At 41.5% G+C, this 27673-nt stretch overlaps 1 protein-coding gene across 3 annotated transcripts in view; it reads left to right on the top strand.

Moving 5' to 3' along the window:
• Positions 1-20533, top strand: part of CLIC5 (chloride intracellular channel 5) — a 117750-nt gene extending 97217 nt beyond the window's left edge. The window contains exons 5-6 of one of the 3 annotated variants that reach the window (XM_003833212.4): positions 4346-4527; positions 15727-20533. In XM_003833212.4, the coding sequence (XP_003833260.1) occupies positions 4346-4527; positions 15727-15894 (350 nt within the window). In that variant the 3' untranslated portion in view covers positions 15895-20533. Of the gene's footprint in view, positions 1-4345; positions 4528-4942; positions 4997-6046; positions 7162-15726 lie in introns of those variants that run through there. The other 2 variants (XM_055113661.3, XM_055113660.2) reach the window with 2 other exon arrangements.
• Positions 20534-27673: the final 7140 nt, after the last annotated feature.

Raw genomic sequence — 27673 nt, 5'->3', positions numbered from 1 at the left:
ATAGGGCAGAGGGTACTCGGCCCAGGCCAGTGCCCAATAACCACAACCTCCTTCTCCATGGAGAGTTGAACAGACACCCATCCAATCTACAGACAACGGTCACAGGTGGGTTCCTGGTTTTTATTTTGCTGCAACACACATACAAGAGAAAAACCATATATGAGAAGTTGAGCGTGCAGCCACCTGGGCCCACAGAGCTGTTCTCATTCTTTCAAAGACCACCTTTGATATCTGCTCCTCTCCATGTGAATTTTGAGCCCCTGGAGTCTGCTTTGCCTTGTGCTCATCAGGACCTGTGCTGCACTGAGTTTGCCAGCAAACCAGGGCTGAGCTGTGCTTGCAAGAACTTGTTGGAGGCTGGGTTAGAGTCTTGGCTCCCCAGTCCCCATTCAGCCTCCATGCCCTGGTAAGAATATATTATTTTCTTAGCTCAAATTGCTGTTTCCAAGTCATTATTTCTCTACGACGAGAAAACAATATTGGGTCTTATGTAATATCAACCTCAATGAATCTGGAAGTGATCATGGAATGGGTGGATTTTTTTTCCTCCTTAAAAAAGAGAAAAATAAATCTAAGATTGTTTGCATATGGCTCAGAATATTTATGAACTATTCCCCTTGTTTCCTCGTCACATATTTTACCCAGTGCATTTGTGTGTGGTACAGAATAAATCTTTATGGGGAGCAGAGGCGGAGAGAGGAAGAAAGCAGTTAAAACACTGGGTATCTATCAAGTCCCTGGGATGTTAGTGATCCTGCGTCTTGGGTGCCCCAACCCTAGGCTCACTTGCTGTAGTTGGAGGGATACCCCCATCTAGCTACTCAGAGTAATTATTTGGAGTGAGGATTTCAAATATTTACAAGGAATTAAGCACAAGGAATTAACATCTTTTTGTTGCTCTAGTTTCTTTCACATCCCCCTTGTTCCTACCAGAGCAGAAAGTTCAAATAGTTTCATGACCTGCGTACCATCAGTCAAAAGAGATCATTAAATTCTATGGATGGCAGATTGAGCCAGGGTCGGAGGAATGAGTTGGCAGGTGGGAGGAAAAGAATTGGCAGAGCGTATAGTGGGTACTGCCATTTGCTATCCGATAATATGGTAGTGTTTCAGCACACAGGCATGTTGTGTCTATTTTGCTATGGGTGTGCCTTTCAACACAGCTTATCACCAAGGAGCATCCCAAGGGAGTATAAGGAACAGGGCTTTGGCTGTATACTAAATAAGTAAGGGAAGCAAATCTCCAGGCTATTGATTTTCCTCTCCAGGGAGTTGGCCACAAATTTGGAGCTTCTTAAAATCACCCATTCTCCACTACACCTTGGGATATTCAGGAATATATTGACCAAGAGTATGGGGCAAGGAACAGAGAACAGGAGGACCCCACGTTTGGTAAGGCAATAGCAACAACTACCATTAATTGATGTCCTCGTATTGGCCAGGCACTGTATTAGGTGCTTTCCCTGCATTATCTGAGTTAACCCCAGCAGTGGTCTTAACAGGGTGGAGGATCCTTAGTCCCGTTATTGAGATGAGAAAGCAGAAACTCAGTGAAGTAGAGGAACTTGTCCAAGGTCACATGTAAGTGCCAGGATCAACGACATTTGTGGGATTTATGAAGCCTTAAGGCAATACAATAAGTACCAATACAGAATTCTTGAAATCAGATCCAAGCACTTGGAAGGGACCCAGGAAAGTAAGAGACCTTGAAGCTTAAGGCTCAGCAGCTTCCCAGTGAATTCACCCTGGGCAGCCTTGAGATTTAAACACAGTTTAGTCCCAGGCCGTGCAGTCCTTTCCCTGTTGCCTTGTCTCCTCTTCCTCTACCACGGCTGTTACCAACTGCAGCCTTCACATTCCTGGTCAAAAATACACAAACCCAAGTGAGGAGACTGATACACAGAGGGTGCCTTCCAGAATGTGCTGACTTGGAAAGCTCCATGGAATGTCGCAGTTGCAACATAAATCAACAATGATTCCTGTCACCAGACTTGATGCCTTCCATCTCGAGGAATTACCGGAGGGATATAAAGAACTATCTTCCCAAGGAGCTTCAATCACTGCTCTAGGCTTTTCACCAAATTTCATGATATTTCCCAGACCTGGTGACATGGGCACAGACTTGTGCAACAGCCCACTCAGGTCTCCAGGGCCATTTGAGATTAGAACCTGCAATGTCTCATCTCCTATCGTATGACTCTTTCCCTCAGATGATATTAGTTGGTCAAATTTTGACAGGCCCAGTATTTGATTCTTCCTTTCTTCATTATAATCAAGATTTTGCTGTAATCTCCAGGAATGAAAGGGGTAGAGAGATTGAGCAAGCAAACAAATAAATCACAAGTGCTTCAGGGAGAAAAGCATAATAAGCATTGTTTAGTACCCACCCTCTGCCATTGCCTTTGAATAGCCTTGCAATCCCATCACAGTCTAGACAATTATTAAGGAATATACTGCATTTTCCCAGCCCTGCTTACTCTATTCTCCCAAACTGGAAACACAAAGCAGATGATGAAGTAGTTCAAATGCCACACCAGGGAGAAGAAAGTATTGAGAAACTATGCCCAACCTCCAGGCAGTTTTCAAACATTCCAGTAAGTGTTCAATTGATTTATCTTGGGCTGGTGTCTTTCCATTGTCTCAAACAAAAGGCCTTCTATGAAAAGACAAAAAGTGGGTTATGAGAGGAGTGGCTAACAAGGCACACTTGGGAAAATCTGAACAAGAGTACAGCCCTCTTGGCTTTGCCTCCAGAAGGCAGTGTCCGCCTTGTATCTACTGGAATGAACAGCAGGATCGACTTCCATTATCTCAGTGTCAGGCTCTAAACCAGAGTCTGGGGATGGGGCTGATGACACAAGTGCAGTGACTGATGCCCTGGTCAGCCATCTCCTCCATGTTTGTCCTTTGAGCTCAAGTAGAAAATTTCTATGGTAGTGTTCTCTGAGTAGAAAGGACTACGAGATTCTGGGCAAAACGATTTTCAGTGATGATGGCTTCCCACAGTTGTTCTTTTGGGTATTTTGTCTGCTTTTGTGTCTAAATAAATTATGTGACAGATAATTATTTGACCAAGACTGTAAAAGCCTTCTCCCATGTTATCTTCCTTTGGGTGTTCATTCTTTGAGTCATAATCGTGACAGCTTTCTGTGCAGCTGGGGGTTGCACATTTGTGGTGGAGCGCTTCCATTTGAGACAGCAATGATTTTTAGAACAAGCTTCCCTAGAGTGAACCCAAGTGTTCTTCCCTGGTACCCATCACTTCTCCGGGGGTGACATCAAAAAGGGCTGTTCTATTCCCCCTGTCAAGTCCCCCCGAAGGCCTTGTCCCCAACTCTTCTTGGGTTGGGTTAGCTATAGTTAATACTTCCACAATATCTGATGCATATCTTTGTCTTGGAACTTCTATATAGTTTATATTTACCCATTTAATAGCCTTTTCTTCCTAAAAATGTAATATGTAGGTTGATGTGGAATATTAGCAAATTATAGATAACCAAAACTTTTTTAAAAAATGGCTAAGTATTGGCCGGGCATGGTGGCTCTCACCTGTAATCCCAGCACTTTGGGAGGCCAAGGCGGGCCGATCATGAGGTCAGGAGATCGAGACCATCTTGGCCAATATGGTGAAACTCCGTCTCTACTAAAAATACAAAAATTAGCTGGGTGTGGTGGCTTGTGCCTGTAATCCCAGCTACTCGAGAGGCTGAGGCAGGAAAGTCGTTTGAACCAGGGAGTCGGAGGTTGCAGTGAGCCCAGATCACGCCACTGCACTCCAGCCTAGTGACAGAGTGAGACTCTGTCTCAAAAATAAATAAACAAATAAATAAATAAATAAATTGGTTAGTATTATTGCACTTACTGCAAACTCTGCCTCCTGGGTTCAAGTGATTCTCTTGCCTCAGTCTCCCGAGTAGCTGGGACTACAGGCACGTGCCACCATGTCCAGCTAATTTTTGTAGTTTTAGTAGAGACGGAGTTTCACCATATTGGCTAGGGTGGTTTCGATCTCTTAACCTCATGATCTGCCTGCCTCGGCCTCCCAAAGTGCTGGGGTTACAGGTGTGAGCCACCACACCCAGCCTGTGTTTCTATATTTATGTATTTTTTTCAAAGCAAAAGATTAGCTAGTGTTTATTGTTTGGTTAGAGTTTGCCTTTTCAGCCTATTTAGTACACTTCTACTGCATTGTGTTAATGGTTTCCAGGTATTCTGCAGTGTGTGGGGAGCTGGCAGTGTGATGAAGGGGACAGGATTCTAGATGAGCTACTCCACTCTGAAGACCCTATGACTGTATCCACTGGCAAGAAGTTTGAATAAAGGCCCTTTTACTCTTTCATGCCAGCTCTTGAAAGAGGCCTAACCAAGGCTCTAAAGAAATTGGATGACTACCTGAACACCCCTCTACCAGAGGAGATTGATGCCAACACTTGTGGGGAAGACAAGGGGTCCCGGCGCAAGTTCCTGGATGGGGATGAGCTGACCCTGGCTGACTGCAATCTGTTGCCCAAGCTCCATGTGGTCAAGGTAAGAGAGCTCTACCCACAGGGGCCTGCAAGATCCAGCTCCATCTTAGGCCCAGGTCACCTGTGTGGATGAGTCAAGGACAGTACCACCTGTTGGTCAAGAACCTGGACCCTGAAGTCAGGTAATAAGGACCCAAGGTCACCCTCTGCTGCCTGTTGGCTGTGTGGCCTCCTTGAGCTTCAGTTTTCATTTATAAAATAGGCATATATTGCTTACTTCAAGTGTTGGTGGAAGAGTAAATACAGCGTGAAAGTGCTTGGCATATTGTGGGGGCTTAATATGTGTAATAGTCGCAATTATCATTGTTGTATACAGTCATATCACTCCAAAGGCCTCTTCCTCATAGGATTTCCCTGGCTACACCCCTACAGCTCTATTAAATGTGCCCTCATATGCATTTTTTCTTTGTGCACAGACCCACCTTCTCACTTCCTCCAGCAGCTTCCTAAGGTGAGCCCACCTTATTTTCCTCATCTATCAAATGAAGAGGTGGAGGTTGCAAGAAGTGATGTCACTTTCTTGCTATCATTGCACTTACTAACCATTTGCAGCATGTAGTGTCATCCTCTCCTATACAACAAACCCTGGGAATCTGAGAATTGGAAAGGACGTTTAGAGGTCATCCAAAACAATCTCCCACTTCAACCTGGACCACTTTCTGCTGTTTCTGTGACAGGCTTCTGTGAAGCTGTGACTGCAGCCTCTGAGAACGAGGAGCCCTCTGCTTAATAAGCCAGCCCTACCATGTTAGATAGCTCTGATTATTAAATCATTGTTCTAAACAATGAGCCCAAGCATGCCTCCCTGCTATCCATTTGTTCTCTAGAGTAACAGAGAACAGCTTTGCTTGCCTTCACCTCATTTGAAGACAGTAGTTGTATCCCCCTAAGGTACAATGAGCCCAAGTATGCCTCCCTGCTATCCATTTTTTCTTTAGAGTAACAGAGAACAGCTTTGCTTGCCTGTCAGCCTAGTATCAGATAGCCATATTGTGCTCTATTTTACACATGCTTATATCTTACTGTCTCAGCCAGACAGCAAACTCTGTGAGGAAAGGACCTTTTTAAAGTGTGATGGTGGGCACACAGTGGCCCTTCAATAAATACTCATTGATTGATCATTTGATCACCTGGTGTAAGTCTTTATGATATCCAGTTTATTTCTGTGCTTCACTGAGAAGACTCAGATTCAATCATCTGTCAGCTGAGTATTTGCCTATTATTTTTCAGCTCAAGTCCCGAGTCAAAAATGCTATCTCCTCTCCAACCAGAGCATGTACCAGCTTGAGCTGAAGTCACTCAGTTGTGTGTACACTGGTGTTTCCGTATGCCTTAGAGCTGAAGACTGAGAGGGAATCATGCATAAAAGTGGAGTGGGCAAATACAACCTATTTAGAAAAAAACATTTTGGATTTGGGGCCAAGCCAATAGTCATTTGTAGGTCCAGCCAATCTATGTCTCTTTGAAGTTATTAACTACTGCATGCCCCACCCATCATCCTTTATTCTTCTTCTCCTTAGGAACAAGTACCACTGAAAGGGATGATATAATTCCAGCTCAGTCACACTGTGTCAGAGTGATACAATGCAAAGATCAGGAGACCCGAGTTCTGGTCCTGTATTTGCTGCCAACTAGCAGCATGAGCTAAGGCACATCATTTAATCTTTTTGGAATTCATTTTTCTCGTGCCTAGAAGAACAGAAGTGGATTGTATTCCTCCTTGCCTTCTTTTCCTTTCTTCTTTCCCTCCTTCTTTCCTTTTCTCTTGCTCAAACATGTATTCACTACCACTCAAAAACCATTTGTTGAACAAAGCAAACAAATGAATCTCCCAAGCCTTGGGCTTCATCCTGTGATTTCCTCAATTCCCACCTGCCTTAAATTACTCAGTGAAGCCCTGTCCTTGGAGAAAATTCAGTGGGTGGTTAACCCAGAGAAGCTGGAGATCAAAAAGAAGATGGCCAATGAAAGAACAAAGGCCAGCCCTTGGCCCCTATCTCTTTGGATTTCTGCTGATCCAGCTTATCAGATCCCAGAAACCTGGCAAACCTCTAAAGTTCACAAAGAGCGAAGGGGAAGCCAAGTCAGGCCTCCAGTTTGGCTTCGGATGCCAAAACAATCTGGGCTGTGGGAGCTAACTGTTTTCATATGAAAGAGTAAATTCAGAACATAAGCATGGAAGTCCCTGCGAACGTCAGATCTCCGTGTGCATCCTTACCCCCTTGCTGCTTTCATGCTCACTCTCCTCTTGCCTGGCTCGCTTTCAGGTTTATCTCCATCCCTGGAAGCAGAGTTGCTCTGGCCCAGGCTCTCCATGAGAGTTTGGCTTGAACATTCATTGTCTGGCCCCCTCCTAGTTCTCATCTCCCAAAGTCAAGCCAATGTGTGAAGAAATGACCAGCTCAGCAGCCAAGGCCCAGGGTGCACAGGTCTTGGTTGGGAGAGGCATCTGCAGGCCTTTCCTTGCCCACTGGGATCCTTGCCTAGCATAGTGACGATGTTCAGCCCTGGAGAGAAACAAGAAGGGGAACACCAACATCAATAGAAGTATATATTTACAAATTGCATTTCTGCTGTATTGAAGCTAACATTCTGCCCTTTAAAATCCTGAAAATAAAATTTCAGTATGAAATGACTTGAGGCTACTCTATGAATCAGTGTGTCACTGTGAAAAATACTTTTGGATCCCTTTATCTTATTGGAGACCTTTTTCATCCACTCTGATAAATTCCAGCCAGTTCTCTTGGTCAGGCCACCACTCCTGCATGAATTTGCTCTTAGCCAAGACAGCCTCTTCTCAAAGGAACTTGGCCCAACCCAAGGGATCATCATCTTTCAGTGAACAGAAAGGGACTGGGGAGATATCGTGGTGGCATCTCTCATTGTGAGAGCTTTATCAAAGGACTCGGACTTCATCACCCTTGCTTGTAGTTACCTAAGCCAGACAGAACAGCGTGGGGGTGGCTTCTTTGGTGCCCACACCAAACCGGTTATTTTAACAGAGAGAATTTAAGGAAGTACTATGTACTAAAGAACTGGAAAGGCAAAATATACTAGGAGGTTCTACCTTCAAGAGGCAGCTACTACTCCTAGGGCAGGAGGAACAAAGGGAAGAGGTTGGAATTATTAAAACTTACAAATTTAGGGGCTCTGTAGATGAGGGACCCTGCAGAGCTGAATGTGGGTGAAAGTGATGCTCAGCTGGTGCCAGGGTCCAAGCTCAGGTTGGCTGGGATCCAGCCTCTAAAGCAGAATCCCTGCTATGTGCTGGCCTCTCTGCGTGGGTATGATGAAGTGGTCCTGTGAGTATTGACAAAATAGCAAACTGGATTCAGCTGCTGCTCCCAGAAATAAATGGAGACTCTGACAGAAAGAGGAAGCTGAAAAGCATGGGCTTCTCCCTCCCTTCTCCTCCTCCAACCTTGCTGGCTCTCTCCAGTAACTCCTCTTGGCAGAACCTAACAGGATTCACTGGCAAAGAAGAGATGTGATCTGCTCAGTCCTAGCCCCAGCATCACAAAAAATAGTAAATAGAAGAGTAGGTTTGGAGACAAGCAACAATAGATTAATGGCTGGAACATGAGGGATTCTGAGTAGACCGACCCATTGCTTAATCAGCTATGTAGGGCTGAGTAGTAAAGTAGAAAGAACTGTGGATTATAAAGCAAGGACTGTAATAGATATTAATGATAACTCAATAGATATTGGTTAAATTAATTAATTTATCATGTAACATTAAGTCACATAATCTCTTGTAGCTTCAGTTTGCTCATTGCTAGGGATCTTCAGTCTTTAAAATTATTTTATTACACTTGACACTAGAGAACCTTGTCTGATGTACAGACGAGATTGTAAATTTTGAATCCCAACCTATTTAATCTCCCTTTGTCTTGCTTTTCTCATCTGTAAATGGGAATATAATAGATTCTTCCTTATAGGATTATTTAGAGATTTAAGTACCTTGCAAAGTACTTAAAGCAGTCCCTGGAACAGAGCACACAGTGAATAAATGTTTGTTATTATCATTCCTCTGATCAACATCATTATTGAGATTATCAAGGAGTACAGAAGTGAAGAAGCTGTGATTGCTATCCTTACACTGCCCACAAGTTAGAAAAAAAAAGGGTACTGAAACAGTAATCATGATTCAGAATAGATTGTAGCTCAGTGTTATAACAGAAGTTCAACACTGGCCTAGGAGCATAGAGGGGAAAAAATGTTCCCAAATGTCTGTGAACATGTCTGCAACAGTGAGTTTTTCATCCATCAAGTCATCGTCATCCTTCACTTCAGCACAACTTTCTGGGAAACTCTGCATATTACCAGCACCAAAATGAAGACGAAAGCCCAGAGTGACTGATCTGGGGCTTCTCTGAATGGGAGGATCCCAGGGTCAATGGTCTGGGCCCCTCTCTGAAAATGAAAGCAAGGTAGAAGGTGGATATACAGATACAAGAAATCCAGAGAACACCTGTGAGATACCATACAAAATGAACTTCACCAAGGCATATAGTCACCAAACTGTCCAAGGTCAATGCCAAAGAAAAAAGTCTTAAAGGCAGCTAGAGAAAAAGGTCAGAACACATACAAATGGAACCCCATCAGGCTAACAGCAGACTTCTCAGCAGAAATATTGCAAGCCAGAAGAGATTGAGGGCCTATTTTCAGCATTCTTAAAGAAAGAAATTCCAACCAAGAGCTTCATATCCCACCAAACTAAGCTTTGTAAACAAAGGAGAAATAAAATCTTTTCCAGACAAGCAAGTGCTAAGGGAATTTATTACCATTAGACCATACTTACAAGAGATCCTTAAGGGACTTCTAAACATGGAAACAAAAGAATGATACCTGCTACCACAAAAACACACTTGTAAATAGCCAACAGACCCTATAAAGCAAGTACACAATAGAAACTACAAAGTAACCAGCTAACAGCTTCACGAAAAGATCAAAACCTCACATATCAATATTAACCTTGAATGTAAATGATCTAAGTGCCCCACTTGAAAGGCATAGAGTGGCAATTTGGATAAAAAATAAGAGCCACTCATCTGCTGTCTGCAAGAGACCCCTCTCATATGTAACAACACCCATAGGCTCAAAGTAAAGGGCTGAAGAAAGATCTATTACACAAATGGAACATAAAAAAGAGCAGGGGTCACTATTCTCATATCAGGTAAAACATACCACAAACCAACAATAGTGGAAAAAAAAAAAAGAACAAAGAAGGGCATTACATAATAGTAAAGGGGTGAATACAACAAGAAGACTTAACCATTCTAAATATATACACACCCAACATTGGAACACCCAGGTTCACAAAACAAGTACTTCTAGACCTATGAAAAGACTTAGCAACAACACACAATAATAATGGGGGACTTCAACAACTCACTAACAACATTAGACAGATCTTCGAGGCAGAAAACTAACAAAGATATTCTGGACTCAAATTCAACACTTGACAATTGGACATAACAGACATCTACTGAATACTCCACCCATTGACCATAGAATATACATTCCTTTCATCTGCACACAGAACATACTCCAAGATCAACCACATGCTCAGTCATAAAGCAAATCTCAATAAATTTAAAAAAATAGAAATTATATCAATCATACTCTTGGACCACAGTGGAACAAAAATAGAAATCAACACCAAGAAGATGTCTCAAAATCACACAATTACATGAAATTAAACAACTCACTCCTGAATTACTTTTGGGTAAACAACAAAATTATGGCAAAAGTAAAAACATTCTTTGAAATAAATGAAAACAAAGACACAACATACCAAAATCTCTAGGATGTAGCAAAAGCAATATTACAAGGAAAGTTTATAGCACGAAATGCCTACCTCAAAAAGTTAGAAAGATCTCAAATTGACAAAGTAACATCACACCTAGAGGAACTAGAAAAACAGGAACAAACTAACCTCAAAGCTAGTATAATAAAAGAAATAACTAAAATCAGAGCAGAACTGAATGAAACTGAGACCCAAAAATTCATACAAAGAATCGATGAAACCAAAAGTTGGTTTTTTGAAAGGATAAAGAAGATCCATAAACCATTAGCTAGATTAACAAAAAAAAAAAAAAAGAAAGAAAATCCAAATAAGCACAATCAGAAATGGCAAAGAAGACATTACAATTGAGCTCACAGAAATACAGAAGATCCTTAAAGACTATTATGAACATCCCTATGCACACAAACTAGAAAATCTAGAGGAAATGGATAAATTCCTAGAAATACACTTTTCATTCTCCTTGAAAACTGGAACAAGACAAGGATGCCCACTCACCGCTCCTATTCAACATCATAGTGGAAGTCCAGAGCAATCGGGCAAGAGAAAGAAATAAAAGGCCTACAAGTAGGAAAAGAAGAAGTTAAATTCTCTCTTTACTGATTATGATTCTATTTCTTGAAAACCCTACAGACTTCACCAAAAGGCTCCTGGAACTGATCAACAACTTCAGTAAAGGTTCAGTATACAAAGTCAATATTCCAAGATTGAATTGGGAAGAAATTGAAACCCTGAACATACTAACTGAGTTATGAAATTGAATCAGTAATTTAAAAAACCTACCAACCAGTAAAAGCCCCAGACTAGATGGATTCACAGCTGAATTTTACCTGACATACAAAGAAGAACCAGTACCAATCGTACTTAAACTATTCCAAAATATCAAGGAAGGACTCCTTCCTAACTCATTCTATGAAGCTAGCACCACCCTGATACCAAAACCTGACAAAGACACAATGAAAAAAGAAAACTTCAAGCCAATATCCCTGATGAACACAGACACAAAAAATTCACAACAAAATACTAGCAAACCAAATCCAGCAGCACATCGAATAGTTAATTCACATTGATCAAATAGGCTTCTTCTTAGGATGCATGGTTGGTTCAACATACACAAATCAATAAATGTTATTCGCCACATAAACAGAATTAAAAACAAAAACGAAACGATCATCTCAATAGACACAGAAAAAACTTTGGATAAAATTCAACATCCCTTCATGACAAAAACCTTCAATAAATTAGGCATTAAAGGAACACCCCTCAAAATAATAAGAGCCATCTATCTATGACAAATCTGCAGCCAACATCTTACTGAATGGGCAAAAACTGGGATAATTCCCCTTGAAAACTGCAACAAGACAAGGATGCCCACTCTCACCACTCCTATTCAACGTAGTAGTGGAAGTCCTTGCCAGAGCAATCAGGCAAGATAAAGAAATAAAAAGCATACAAATAGGAAAAGAAGAAGTCACATTCTCTCTCTTTACTGGTGATGTGATTCTATTCCTCAAAAACCCTAAAGACTTCACCAGAAGGCTCCTGGAACTGATAAACAACTTCAGTAAAGTCTCAGTATAAAAAGTCAATGTGGCTGGGCACAGTGGCTCATGCCTGTAATCCCAGCACTTTGGTAGACTGAGGCAGGCGGATCGACTGAGGTTGGGAGTTCGAGACCAGCCTGACCAACATGGAGAAACCCTGTCTCTACTAAAAACACAAAATTAGCTGGGCATGGTGGCACATGCCTGTAATCCCAGCTACTCAGGAGGTTGAGGCAGGAGAATCGCTTGAATCCAGGAAGCAGAGGTTGCAGTGAGCAGAGATTGCACCATTGCACTCCAGCCTGGGCAACAAGAGCGAAACTCCATCTCAAAAAAAAAAAAAAAAAAAGTCAATGTACAAAAATCAGTAGCATTTCTGTATGCTAACAATATTAAAGTTGAGAGCCAAATCAAGAACATACTCCAATCTATAATAGCTGCAAAAATAAAATAAAATAAAATATCTAGGACTACATCTAACCAGGGAGTTAAAATCTCTACAAGGGGAGCTATAAAACACTACTTAAGGAAATCGCAGCTGACACAAACAAATGGAAAAACATTCCATGCTCATAAATTGGAAGAAATAATATTGATAAAATGGCCATACTGTCCAAAGCAATATGCAGATTCAATGCCATTCCTATCAAGCTACCAATGTCATTTTTCACATAACTAGAAAAAACTATTCTAAAAATTTGTGTGGAACCAAAAATGAGCCGGAATAGCCAAAGCCACCCTACACAAAAAGAACAAAGCTGGAAGTGTCACATTACCTGACTTCAAACTGCACTATAAGGCTACAGTAACCAAAACAACATGGTACTTGTACAAAAACAGACACATAGATGAATGGAACAGAACAGAGAACCCAGAAATAAAGCCACACACCTACAGTCATCTGATCTTCCACAAAATTGACAAAAATAAGCAATGGGGAAAGGACTTCCTATTCAATAAATGGTTTTGGAATAGCTGACTATCCCTATGCAGAAGAATGAAACTGGACCCCTACCTTTCATCATATACAAAAAGTAACTCAATATGGATTAAAGATTTACCTCAACTTGTAAGAATCTCAGAAGAAAACCAGGAAACATTCTGTACATCAGTTTTGGGAAGTAATTTATGATGAAGTTACAAAAGCAATTGCAACAAAAATAAAAATTGACAAGTGGGACTTAATTATACTAAAGAGCTTCTGCACATAGAAACTATCAACAGAGTGAACAGTTAGCCCACAGAATGGGAGGAAGTATTTGCAAACTATGCCTCTGACAAAGGTCTAATATCCAGAATCTATAAGGAACTTAAACAATTGAATAAGCAAAAACCAAATAATACCATTAAAAAGTGGGCAAAAGACATGAACAGACACTTCTCAAAAAAAGACATAATAAGTGGCCAACAAACATTAAAAAAAAAAAAGCTCAGTATCACCAGTCACCAGAGAAATGCAAATTAAAAGCACAAGGAGACACCTCCCTCACACCAGTCAGGATGGCTATTGTTAAAAAGTCAAAAAGCAACAGATGTTGGTTAGTCTGTGGAGAAAAGGGAACACTTATACAGTGTTAATGGGAATGTAAATTAGTTCAGTCACTCTGGAGATTTCTCAAAGAACTAAAAGCAGAACTATCATTTGACCAAGCAATCCCATTACTGGTTATATATCCAAAGGAAAATAAACTGTTTTACCAAAAAAACAATTCATATGCATTCATATATTTATGACAGCTCTCTTCACAATAGCAAAGACATGAAATCAACCTGGGTACCCATCAACAGTGTACTGAATAAACAAAACATGGTACATATACATCATGGAATACTACATAGCCATGTAAAGAAACAAAGTCATGTCCTTTTTAGCAACATGGATGCAGCTGGAGGCCATTATCCTAAGCAAACTAATGCAAGAACAGAAAACATGAAACTACATGTTCTCACTTATAAGTAGGAGCTAAGCAATAGGTACTCACCGACATAAAGATGGCAACAATAGACACTGGGGACTACTTGGCAGAGGGATGGAGGGGGGCAAGTGTAGAAAAACTATGCTCATTACTTAGGTGACAGGACCAATCATACCCCAAACCTCAGCATCATGCGTTATACCCAGGTAACAAGCCTGCACATGTACCCCCTTGTATCCCCCCAAAAAAAAGAGGGAAGGAAGGAAGAGAAGGAGAAAGAGAGTGAGAGAAAGAGAGAGGAAGGATGGAAGGAAGGAAGGAAGGAAGGGAGTAGGGAGGGAAGGAAAGAAGGAAGGAAGGAGAGAAGGAGGGAGGGAAGGAAGGAGAGAGGGAGGGAGGGAAGGAGAGAGGGAGGGAGGGAAGGAGAGAAGGAGGGAGGGAAGGAGAGAGGGAGGGAGGGAAGGAGAGAGGGAGGGAGGGAAGGAGAGAGGGAGGGAGGGAAGGAGAGAGGGACGGAGGGAAGGAGAGAGGGAGGGAGGGAGGGACAGAAAAGAGGGAGGGAGGGGAGTCAGAAGTGATACTACTCTCCTGTTACCCCTACCCTAGCCTAGCCTGGAAGGGCTAGAGGAGGACCAGCTAATGTGCAGGCCCTAGTGCACAGTGAAAACAGGGGGGCCCTGTTTAAAAATTATTAAGAATTTCCACACATTGACCCCAGAGCATTAAATCAACAGCAGGGCTCTTCTGAGTGCAAGGTGAGACTGCACAGGTCACAGGTCCATGAAGCTGCCGCAGCTAGAGAGACCTCATTAAAGAAACCATCCTGCTGTCCCCATTAAGAAAATGCATGCAAATGGGTACAAGCTAGGTCTCAATGAATTATAATAATACTTGATGTTTATTGAGTATTTACTATGTGCCAGGCACTCCTCTAAGCATTTGATGTGTATTAACTAATTTATTACTCCAAAGTAGGTTTTATTATTACATCCATTTTAGAGACAAAGAAATTGGAGCTCAGAAAGGTTAGGTAACCTGCCCAATGTCACACAGCTGCTAAGTGGAGCCATGATTGCAAATCCAGTCAGTTGGGATCCAGAGCCCATGCTTTTAATCACTTTGCTCTTGTTTCTCTCAACATAAATACCACTTCTCCAGAACTCTCCAGTCCACATCCCCCCCGACTGTGGCAAACCAGGGCGAGAACAGAAATCAGTATTTGCTTACTCTTATGTCATAGTCTAAACCTACATATACATTCCAATATCTAACTTGCTTTTCATGGTTTTTTTTTCCTTCTATAAATAAAGAAGAGAAAAACTGGCCTGTGTAAAACAAAGTGAATAAGAGAAAGAAGAAAAGAAAAATTGTTGATAATTCTATCAATCAGACATAACCACTGGTAATATATAGGTATATAGACATCTAGCCATCATACATGTTTCTCCAAATGCATTATACTTGAACTTTAAATGTAATAGTCTATCTTGGAGAGTTTTCCAGATCACTAGATTTTCTCAGCAGCATCATTTTTAATGTCCCTCTTCTATGCCATTTTATTTGTGTAAGATAATGTATGTATTCATGTATTGTTGGACATTGGTGCTGTGCACCATTTTTGTTATTCAAAATAGTTCTGGGATCATAATTGTGTAGCTAAATCTTTATATCCATCCACGATTATTTCTTGAGAAAAAATTCCTAGAATTTGACACACTAGGTCAAAGGGCAAATTATGTTTACTTAAGAAATTAAATTAAAACAAAACAAAAAGAAGACAGCACTGCCACCTTGCATTTCAAACATATCACTGATGGCCCGTGGTGATGCACGGAAGTTTCCTGCAGTGCACACACACTGGGACGGCCACTAACACTTTCTAATGATTTGTTTCATGCCTTCACACCACCTCTGTCCTGCCATCTCTGTTTTAGATTGTGGCCAAGAAATACCGCAACTATGATATCCCGGCTGAGATGACAGGCCTGTGGCGGTACCTCAAGAACGCCTATGCCCGTGATGAGTTCACCAACACCTGTGCAGCTGACAGTGAGATCGAATTGGCCTACGCTGATGTCGCCAAACGCCTCAGCCGATCCTGAGCACAGCCATTTTGCCCCATCCCCGCTGCAGAAGGACTCAACCACTCCCCTAAGACTCCAGCTTCATAGACTCCTCTTTATCACTGCCTTGAGGCGCACTTTTTATAATCCAGCCTCATCTTGCTGGTATCATGGGAACTCCAGCCTGCTATCTTTCACGAAGGTCAGCACCATCCCTGGCCTCCTCACATAGGAATCTAGCAGAAATGATAGACACAGTCCACCTTTCGGCCGGCCAGCCTGATCTGGGCTCAGCATGTTTGGGGTCAGTCAGTGTTGGAGAGCCCACATATGGGATTGCCACTAGCTTCTTCTGCCAATATCAAAATACCTTCTCAGATGCTTTAGAAACATGCAACACCAACTCCTTTTCTACCCTCCTCTCCGTCCATACCTACAAGGCCAAGGACAAACGCCATCTTCATCCTTCTTAGAGAGAGATCTATTACCCCATTAGGGGAGACAGAGACAGTGAATGGAGGAGTACCGAGCTGGCTATGGACTTGGGTGTCTGGCAAACACAGCTTCAGTCTCACTACTTCTGACACTCTGGTTATTGGGCACTAAAGGCCAGACTGGAAAGTCACTTGAGACACATTCTCAGTTTGTTGCAGTGCCAGGAATGCTGCGCTGCTGCTGCTGCGCACTTGGCCCATGCTGTCCCTGGCTTCCATGCTGTCCAGGCCCTGCCAGAAAAGGAAATTGGCATGCAATTCTAAACTGCAGTGACTGGGATGGGAGGGGAGGGGAGCAGTGTTGATGCCAAAATACCCACGGGGTCTACCAGCCATGGGGTTTGCTTGCTTAGGAGTAGTTATTTCAGAGGTGATTACAGGCCTGGGTTTGACTGTGCTTACCAATGAGTGGTTTTTGAGCTATGAGAAAGTGGATGGGAGTGGGAGGAGGAGAGATGGGTGAAGACAAAAGAGTTCTTTATGAGCCTCGATGTTCCCTGGTAAACTTTTAAAAAGGCCTTCTCTCATGATCTAAGTCTTGGACTGGTGGCATCATGTAACTGCTAACCTCACAGTAAAAACCCAAGAATGGATCAAAAATGTCTTGCCAGTTTCTCCAAGCTGCTTCTGGAATGCAGGTCTGTCGGCTGGGTGCTCTCCAGCAGCTGCTCCTGCCTGATTCAACTGTAGCCTGTAATGGGTAAAAGCCACATTTAGGAGGTGGTCTGATCATAGAACACCTTAGGAAGAAAGTCCATGAGACTTTCTGACTAGGAAACCATGTGGTTTGAACTTGAAGAAAAATGTAGACCCATCTGGGTTAATTTTCCTACAATCTGACTCAACTGCCAGGTGAAAAAAAAAAGGAAAAATTTTTAAGCTAATATTTCACTCTTTTGTCATTCTCCTTAAGTTTCATCTCCTAAAAAGCTTACCCAGCCTGAGCTTGGGGACCTGTGCAGAGGAAACTAAGAAAAATGCACTCATCAACTCCCTCTCCCAGTGAACGCCCAGTGAGAAAATCCATTTGCCACAGGCCCTTACCTTCAACAATCCCCCTTCTATAGTGTTCGCTGGTAAAGGGTGAGGCTCCCAAGTGCCGGAAAGCCCCTGGACTTGGCTCATTTCTCAGCAAGGGCAGGACAGCACGGGTCCTTTCCATAGAAATATCAACAAATTCTAACCCAAGCAATCCCTGGACCTACCTGCCTCCAGGGATCTCTGAAGAAAAAAAGTGACCCATTGATCAAATCAGAGGACAGGAAGCAGGAGGTCTCCTAGAGCCCATTGAGGAAGAGGAACTTTCTCAGTAGGACACTTTATAAGCCTGAGAAAGCTTTGAAAAGGCGGAATGAGTTGATTCATTTCCACCTCTAAAGGAACCTTTCCAGGTCCCCCTGGAAACTGTGCCCTGGAGATGTTTAACAAGGAGAACTGGTGAGGAAAGAGTCCTTTTTAACTGTAGGGAAAAGCCCCAAACTGGCCTCCTGGGGGATGAGGGCTGGAATGATCCCGAAGGCCTTTTAATTAGTGTGAAATCCTGTTGTACTCAGAAATCCTTCCCCGAATTTACAGCACAGGCAGGATGACCTAAGAGGCAGTTTACTTCCCTGAGACCCACAGTTGGGCTGTTCTGGAAACACATCTGTGAATCATAGCCAATTGCCACAGAGAAAACAGAACCAAGCCTCCGGTGAGGCCACTCCACCCCAGAGAAGTCTGCAGAATTCCAAGGACTCGGATTGGATGTTCAGAATTCAGCAACTGGAAAGTCCTTAAAAACAAACAGGCCAAACCAAATCAATATTGCTGTTTCTAGATGTCCTTTCTGTGGTTGAGCTAGTTTTACAGAGATAAATATATTAAGACAAGGAGGTGGGGGTGTTATATGATCAATGATAGCCATTTGAAAGAGAGGGAGGAGTACGGAAGGAAGGCACTTCTGGGTACTTAATTCAGAAATTTCTTTATATTTCAGCACTGGATTATCATATAATGCAAGTGACTATGGACTAAGAGTTAGTTATGGTGTCTTATGACTAGATTTATTACGGTATATTAAAGTAACGATAATATTAATATTACCTTCCTTTTTTTTTTTTTTTTTTCAAAAGAGATCTTTCTCCAGATGCTTCAGCCTGTCTGGCCTTCTTATCATATGTGCAGCACATCATGTCTCAGCAACAGTGTGGTGAGGTCCTTAGGTGTCCCAAGAACAACTCAGGGAGCACGGGAGGGTCTGCAGTTGGGACCCCACACTATACAGCTATAGGGTAGGAGGCTTCCTTTTCATTGGTCCTGAAAGAATACAAATCGCTCAGAAAGCATTTTGGTGGCACAGAAAGGGGATGTATTTGTGTTGAGATCTTATTTTATTTTGTATTTATTTATCTTCTTTGACTTGCACAGCACTATTGGGGGTGGGGGAAGCAGGGTAGTGGGAGACGAAGGCAGAAGCAAGAGTCAAACTCAGAATGACTGAGTTGAATTCACTGTCTATTCAGCACTGCCTGCTTCTGAGTTTGGCCCAGAGAGAAGGTATTGAGTAAGATTTTAATAACTGTAAAAAGTAAGCTGGATAAGTAAAATCATGATGGATCCAAAGCACAGTTTCTTCATCTCCTGATAAAGAAAGTCAAATGCTTGATAAATTCAGAGTCACAGATGTGAGCATAGCTATATTCTTTTAAACAAGAGGTAGAGTGACCTAGCACTAAGCGAATGAGCTGAAATGTCGGAAACAGAGCCCATCAGCTTATTTGGCCACACGATCCCAAACTAGTTTTATCTTGGGAAATGGCCCTGTCCTCAGCATTCCCTTCTTGTGCTGGTGGGGCCAGTGAAGTCTTGATCTTATCAGAAAAAGGCCACACCAAGTGTGAGTTTTCCCAGGCTGCCTTTCCAGTCCCTTATCAAATGAAACAACAGAAGCCTTTCACAGTTCTGTGCCCCATGGCCACTCCACAGACAGACAATACCAAGCATCTTAGAACTGTCATAAGATAGGTCATGCCTGAAATAGATCTTGACCATATGAGAGTCCCAGAAATCAGCAAGGCCTGGACAAATAGAACTAAGAGAGAGGCAGAGGCAGGAAGCTGCGGGTCTATCTTGTAAAGAGTTTAGCATCACTGTGAGAGTGTGTGTCTAAAATTAAATTAAACTAGAAGCAGCAGGTGAGTATTTGGTAAGTACTTCTGTGACTCGCCTCAATTCCCACTGGCCAGGGGCCATCTCAACTGCACGGTGAATCAAGATGCTGGTGTCATCCTCCTTGGAAAAAGGAAATGTTAACTCATGGTTAAAACTAAGTACAATGATTCCCAAGGGATCACTTTCTTATTTTTTTAAATGACATTAAGGAGAATCTTAAGAAAGCATCAGAGAAAGACATGTGCATGTGAAGCACCCTGATTCTGATGTTAGGAAAACTTAAGCGAACAGGACCTGCTGCACACAGCCCCATTGTCTTCTATCCATTTCTCTTTATCATTCAAATCAAGCAACATGTGCCCTCCTCATCAACACACATTCTTCCCCTTTGTCAGTATGCATCTCCCAGCTTAGTGTCAGGATACTTTTGATTCATAATTATGTATGATCCAAAGTGTGCATAATTTCATTTAATGTTAAAGAAATAGATCCAATTCCTTTCTTGCAACCAAAAATAAATAAAATACGTTGCCTCAATATAAGGTTTGGGCTATTCTGTGTTTCTATAGAAGCAATCTGTTTTTGGTAAAATGTACTTTTAAGGATCCAGTCATCTAAAGTATTTCATGTAGAGTTAGAGATTTCACAATATTGACTATACATATATTTAAAATATAAATTATCCAGCTGATGTTTGAATTTGTCTTACTTTCCTGGCCACCTCGTTGTCCTATTTTATAAGCTGCGGAGTTAACTAGCTTAACAAAAGATGCTTAGCTTTTGTAAAAGAACGAGTGTTTCATTTTACAAAGACACTCCAGATGATAGTTACTTGATTTTCTCGAGACCTTTAACTATGGTGATGAATAACAGGACTTGCTTTCAAGCCTTAATAAATGTAAAATGCCTTTTAATGAAGATACAACTGAGTGTTTTCCTCATGAATCTGAACCAATTACAAATTTGTGTTCCAGTCTTGATTGGTATTGACTGATTCAAATAAAGTTGGTTTATTTTCAAATATTACAAAAGTGGTCATCTAACTTCTTATTTGAGGTGGGGATTTCCTGTGCTGTTTTAGATGACAAGTATGAAGTACCTTTTTTTTTCCACATAAAGGTTAATTTATTTTCCCATTATAAAGGAAAATGTTCATTCTTTTTAAAAATCAAAGCATGCCTGGATAATTTTTGTATTTTAGTAGAGACGGGGGTGTCACCATGTTGGCCAGGCTGGCCTCAAACTCCTGACCTCAAGTGATTCGACTGTAATCCCAGCTACTTTGGAGGCTGAGGCAGGAGAATTGCTTGAACCTGGGAGGTGGAGGCTGCAGTGAGCTGAGATTGCACCACTGCACTCCAGCCTGAGTGACACCGACAGAGCGAGACTCCCTCTCAAACAAAGCAAAACAAAACAAAAAAATCAAAAGCAAATGGAAAAGAGGAAGAAGAAAACGAAAAGCACAAAGTTTGTGAACCAGCCATCCTAAAACCAATTTTTTTTTTGCAAGACTAAATAAACATTCTTTCATAATACCTGGGCTAGGTAAAAAATTATACTGATGCTCTTTCAGTGTCTCATATTTCCCATCTGCATTGTCATCCATGGAGGTACATCAACAGTGACAGTCCAGGTATGATTTAAAGAATTCCTTAAAATATCATTCTTCTTGCGCCCAGAGCTCTCTGTTGGCTCTCAGTGGCTTGCGTTCCTAGGCTGAAATCCCTACTCTCAACACCACATCACTGACTCTGGGTTCAGGTTCCCAGAGTCCTTAGTAAGCTTTACCTGAAGCCAATGTGACATCTGATGAAGACTTCTATGAGCATTCACATTGCTAAAGGGTAGTCATAACAGCACTTCATTACCTTGGAAGAGATGAAACAGCAGACCCAGGGGTGGATCTTGATGGGAGGGGCAGCTAGGGTCTCAGGACAGGTGCAGTAGATGCAGCTGGTGGTCACCCCACCATTCCGACTCCCATCTTCCACAGGCAGAGCTCTGATTGGGTCAGGAGTCCACCACCTCCCTCCTCCCTACTCCCCCACCCTACACACACACTCCCACCCTCAGATGACTGGAGCGAGGGTGATTTCATCCCCAGTTCCAAGAGTAAGCACAAATGGTCTGGGCCATCCTGCTGGCTGTGGTTGGTTTCAAAGTGGGCTCCTGACCAAGTTCCGCCCAGTATTGTGAAGGCAGATTTACTCAGGAACTTCTGAGAAATATCCCCTTGTTGTTAAGAAAGTGACTCCTTAGGTCACTGCTTCTGATTGTGGGTATGAGGCCTGGAAGTGCTGCCGTCCTCTGGGGACCCTGAGAGGGTAGCAGCCTCAGGGCAAAGGCAACATGCTGCAAAATGCAGCAAGAGACAGAGACAGAACCTGGGTCCTTGATTTGACCACAGAGTTGCTAAATCAACAAACCCTGAAACTGGTCCTAACTCTGGATTTCCTCTTCTGTAATTCATCCCAGATTGTTTGATGGTGATTTTCTTTTACCCCACGAGTGGCCCAAGGCATTCTAAGTGGTATATTAGCCAAGTTGGTTGTGGTGGTTGTTTTTTTAATAGCCAGTTAGATCATTAGACTGCTCACCCAGGAGGCGTCCCAGGCTTCCACTGTGTGAACGTAGGGCATCTGCTCTCCAGGCTGACCAAGAGCTGGGAGCATGGGAGACATCATCTCTCTGTGTCTTGGTTTCCTTAACGGTTCTGTGAAGAAACCAAGGGGCACAGGATGGCAGTGACTGTGCCTAGTATTGAGGAAGACTAAGTCCTGTTCCAGAGAAGCTTCCAGAGAAGTGACATTGGAAATGAGAGTATCTCATTACACTCAAAGTTGTTGTGACCTATGCTGCTTTTATTTATTTCTTTTGTTTTTATGTCTAGTAGCTAACCTACCCAGAGCCCCCAGTAAGTTCTACCTTGTGGGAAAAGACATGGAGTATTAGACTGGAGAGGTAGGAAGTCAGGACTGAAAACAAAGAAACGAGAATTTGACTCTTAGGTCCATCATTAAATTACTATGTGCCCTTGAGCAAGGCTCCTTTCTGGGCCTCAGTTTCCCGAAGGGAGTTACGAAGGCTCCTTGTCTATGAGATTATACAATCTCTGATGAAGAGTACTTTTTGGCAATAAAGGGTTATTTTAAGTGGAATGACATTTCAACCAATTGGAACATTCAAACTATTGGAAGGTCTCTCTGTGCTCTTCTTTAATGGAAAGAAGCCAATAACCAGAAAATACATGGCCATCAGGTATTTGTCTATGTGAATTTTTTCTTTTAAAGAAAATTTCAGAGTATGACTTGGAGTCGATTTACATTATATAGGTCTCCTATCCTTCTACTTAGATTCACTGAAATCTACATCCACGTGCAATAAACATGACCCTGAGGCCCTGCAATTGGGTTCATTCAGCTGCATTTATTTATGCAAAGAGTAAAGCATACTCAAAATTTGGGAAGATTTTTAATTTAAAAATGTGGAAATGAGAAAAACAAGTTTCAATGTAATCCTCCTTTAAGTAGAATATCTCAATGCCCCAAACACTCTTATTTCCAAATCCATATAGGCCTTGGAGTCTAGACTGCTGAGATGCATAATACAAATGCCATAATAGAGACCAGTTAGAACCCAGTACTATTCCATCTGTGGAGCAGTGCTTGGTTTCACACCATTTTCAGTCTGTCTAGAATTGTTTCCTGTGTGTTAGTCACTGTTACCACCCTGTCCCCAATTACAAATTAAGCTCCTTTAAGAGATAGAGTGTAGGTTATTCAATTTTTGTGCCGTGCCTCACCTTGTCTAGCACTCAGCAAATATTAGATGCTCAAAAGTATTTATTAGTGGTTGACTGGAGAGATCATGAGACACTATTGCAGACTTCTGGGTTCACCTTGGATCTCACTCTTCATTTCCTTCTACTCCCTGACACCCACTGTACCATAATTCTGAAAATAGAGTGAAAACAGAGATCTAAGGAGAGAAATAGGTGTCTGTGTTAGTTAAATATGCTTCCAAGGTGCTTCTGAAGAACGAATCCTTCTAAAACAGTGTATACAGCAGTTATCTGTCTGGCTGAAAAAATGAAAAGCTACCTAAGCTCATTTTATCACATGGTTTTGATGAGTTAATAATTTAGTCAGTTGTCCAAATTAGCCACAAACTTGTGCCTAGATTAGGTGTTATATTTAGAAACAGGTTAGAAGCTTTGAGGGGAGGGTGATTCTGGATGCTATAGTCCTAGAATTATCTGACTAAATAAGGTTTAAACGAATGCATCTTTTTTCCGCATATAGGTTCATTAGGGAAAATTTTGAAAATACAGATAAGAAATAAAAAATAAATTATACCGGTAATCCTTCTGCCCACAGATAACCACCTTTAATTTGTAAATAATTATTTTCCTAGACTTTTTCTAGTGAGATAGGAATATAAATATGAATACTTTTTTTTTAACAAAAAGAGAACTGAACCTAACATACCTTCCTGTCCCCATGATAAACAATTCTGGGGCCAAATATATTTTTCTGTTTCTGTGCCAAACAATACTAGGACCAGACAAAAACAACTTGCTACTTTCTCCAGAAAATATTTGCTTACTTATCAAGACCTACAGCTTGCTCAACAATAATTGTCCAAGACCTCACCTTACAGTGCCCATGGATTCAAAGATTTTACATTATAAACTTTGCCCAATCCCAGCCCATTTTCTGCCTTTCAAGACCCACCTTATAATCATTTGGCCCTAAATGGCCCTAAGACCCTGTAAATATCCTTCCCTTCTGATGTGCTACTAAGACTCTGTCAAGAAGGTGTTCTTCTTTGTTGAAATAAATCTGATAAACTTAGCTTTTCTTGGTCAATAAGTTTTTCTAGCTGTCTTTTTTGAGAATTATCATTAGCCAACACTCTATACAGTTTGTTAATGGGATTTTTTTCATGCATACATCATGAATATCTTTCCATGCCCTTTTTCATCTATAACTTTATTCTTGTGTATTACAATACATTTAACCAGTTTTCTTTATTCAGCCCTTAAGGTCACTCTAATTTTTTACTCAATTGATGCTATAATGAAGTACCAATAAGGTAGCTTCTTCATTATGTCTATTTTTCCCTTAGAATAGATTTCTGGAAGTGGAATTTCTAAGTCAAAAGGTGCACCTATTGTAAGGCTCTTGAGATAGATTGCTAAATTTACCTCCAGATTGTTCCAACTTACTCTCTCACCAGCAGACTATGAGTGCTAATTTTCTCACATCATCACCAGTATTGAGATGTATTATTTTTCAATTCTACTCAAAATGATAAGTGAAATATACCTCATGGTTGTCTCTTTATTTAACCATGTGTTGAAGATCTTTCCCAAGGATACAATTCCACTTTCTTTACAATCTTTAGTTTCTCTCTCTCTCAGACACAAGTGTGCTAGTTTCATCCCCTGTAATTTAGCTACATGTCCACGAGACTGCCACACCATGGGATGAGTTGAGTATGAACTGGTTCTTGTGGCAGTTGTTGCTCCCTTTTGGCATATTTTGAAGTAGATGGCAAAACATAGGTTCTTTCTTTAACTAAAACAAGAGAATTAGAAAAAGAAAAATTTCTTTTTTTAGTCCACATAAGGATTACCATTTTAGGTCAAACCCAGTGTATACCCCCCCAATATAGTCTCAAGGGTACTAGGAACATATTATGGAAAGGGATGTATATGTGTTGTAGGGTAGGGAGTTCTCTCTGACTTACAGTTTTGGAAACATTAGTATTGGACTTGTGAAGAGCTATTTTCTGCCAAGAAATTCCACCAGAAATTCTCACAATTCATTGAGCTCTTGGCCTTCAGCATAAGATCAATCAGGCTGCCATTAGGGACGACGAGTGTGGATGAGAGAAGAGAAACCTAGAGAGCTGGCAGGCCCTGCCCTGGGATTTGTGGAAGTGTGATATAGGAAAGTGAAGCAAGAGAACCTGAAATCAGAGTCTATATTTCTAGAAAAGTGGTCTGCAAAGTACTGTGGCCTCAAAAATAAGACTCAAGAGACAGGCAGATCTTCAGTCTTAAATCATAGATTAATTAATGGTGGAAGAAGACTTTACATTCACCTGGAACCATGGGACTTTTGGAAAATGTTGGTCTTCAATCTTTCTTCTTGCACCCACATTCTTATGTATCACACGATTCTGCCTCTTATCACATTGACAGTGATTCTCAAAGGAATTCTTAAAAAAAAAAAAACCAGGGTGGCACTAAATATTTGGCCCTTAATTTATCAAGTTGCCATATAACATGAAAACAAAAACTAGGAGAAAGGTGATGAATGTGAAAAAGCATGAGACTCTCGCTGAACCACAACATAATAAAGACAACAACAGGGCCAAGTTCAACATCCGAAAAAGACATGGAGCCCAAAAGCTATCGTGTGGTTATTTAATTCTAGAAAAGGGAACTGTATAAGGGTGTTGAGGAAGATAATGAAAGGAGCAGTTAAAATGTAAACTGCCCACTGGAGACTATTTTAAAATGCTTTTTTGGAGTACCTTGCAAGGAGCTCCAAAGTCAATAATAAAAGCTCCTATAAATGCATCAAGGCAGAAAGCCAACTTGATAATCAGTAAGACCACTTGACCTAGAGCTGCACTGAGAGCTCTGAGTAGCTCTAAAATGGAAAGAATATGGAAAGGCAACTATTTTTCCTTTACCTCATAAAGATGAAGAAAGACAACATGGACATTTTAATTCACTATTTTGAAAGACATTGTTCATAAATATGGATTCAAACATATGCCTAATGCACTGAAGGCAACAATTGACAACAGGAGGCATCCTGAGAGTAAAGCCACCAGATAAAACACATGGTTGCATCATGGAAATAAGCTCCCCTAAGAGGGGCAGTGAAATGCCTCCATACAGGCAAGAACAAAGCCCGCACTGCACCCACAGGATCATGAATTCTGAACTATCACTTGTGGCTCATTCTTTGAGATACTGGTCTGAGACTACTGAGCCCAAAAAGCCAGTCAAACGCTGGGCTTCCTCTAGAACATTCTTGGCCATGACACAAAAAACTTCACCTCTCCCGGTGCAAAACCAAGGTGTGGTCACACCTTTTGCAGTTCTAACTGCCATATCACAAGTAGTGTTAATGGCAGTCCTCATATGGTAAGTAGTACATACTTACATTATCTCACATTCTTATAACATTCCTGTACCATATCTATTTTCTTATTTACAGATATAGTATGAGGCCCACAACAGTTGCTTATGTTCATAAGCAGTAAGAGCTAGGATTTCAACCCAAAGACTGCCATCAAGTCTCACAGGTGAGGAAAACAGACTGCAACAAACAATAGTCTTCCTCGGTCAGGAAGGCAGAGATGTGATATGATGAAACATAAAGTCATGAAAAATGTTGTGAGTTGATCTCCAGATAGAATGTAAACCAGGTAGCACACGGTATGGGAAACCTTGTAGTAGCTAAAATTAAAAATAAAAATTGCTTCACAATGTATCTTGGAGACACTTCTGTATAAGTACGTGTAGTTTTCTCAGTTGTTTGTTTTACATGTGTATAATCTTCATCGTACAGTTGTACATTTATTTATTTATATTTTTTAATTCAAAAAGGAAAACACATACACAGTAAAAGAAAAGTCATGCAATTCAAAAGTCATTGCAATAAAAAGAGGGCAACTCTCCTACCCTAAACATTCTCATCCCCTTCCCAGAGCTCACCACTGTTAACAATTTATTTGCTCCCAGAAATTTTCCTTGCACATATACACGCTTACACATGCATCATATGGCACATACACATTCTTTTTTTTTTTTTTTTGAAATGAAATCTTGCTCTGTCACCAGGCTGGAGTGCAGTGGCACGATCTCACCTCACTGCAACCTCTGCCTCCCGGGTTCAAACGATTCCCCTGCCTCAGCCTCCCAAGTAGCAGGGACTACAGGCATGTGCCACCATGCCCAGCTAATTTTTGTATTTTTAGTAGAGACAGGGTTTCACCATGTTGGCCTGGATGGTCTTGATCTCTTGACCTCATGATCCACCCACCTTGGCCTCCCAAAGTGTTGGAATTACCGGGGTGAGCCACTGCGCCCGGTCCACACATTCTTTTAAAATAAGAATACAGGGTATGTTGGTGGGAGTATATGCATA

This window comes from Pan paniscus, chromosome 5, assembly GCF_029289425.2.
Source record: "Pan paniscus chromosome 5, NHGRI_mPanPan1-v2.0_pri, whole genome shotgun sequence".
NCBI classification, from domain to species: Eukaryota; Metazoa; Chordata; class Mammalia; order Primates; family Hominidae; genus Pan; species Pan paniscus.
Note: the sequence above shows the minus strand (reverse complement) of the source record. Positions and strands in the feature narration are given on the sequence as shown.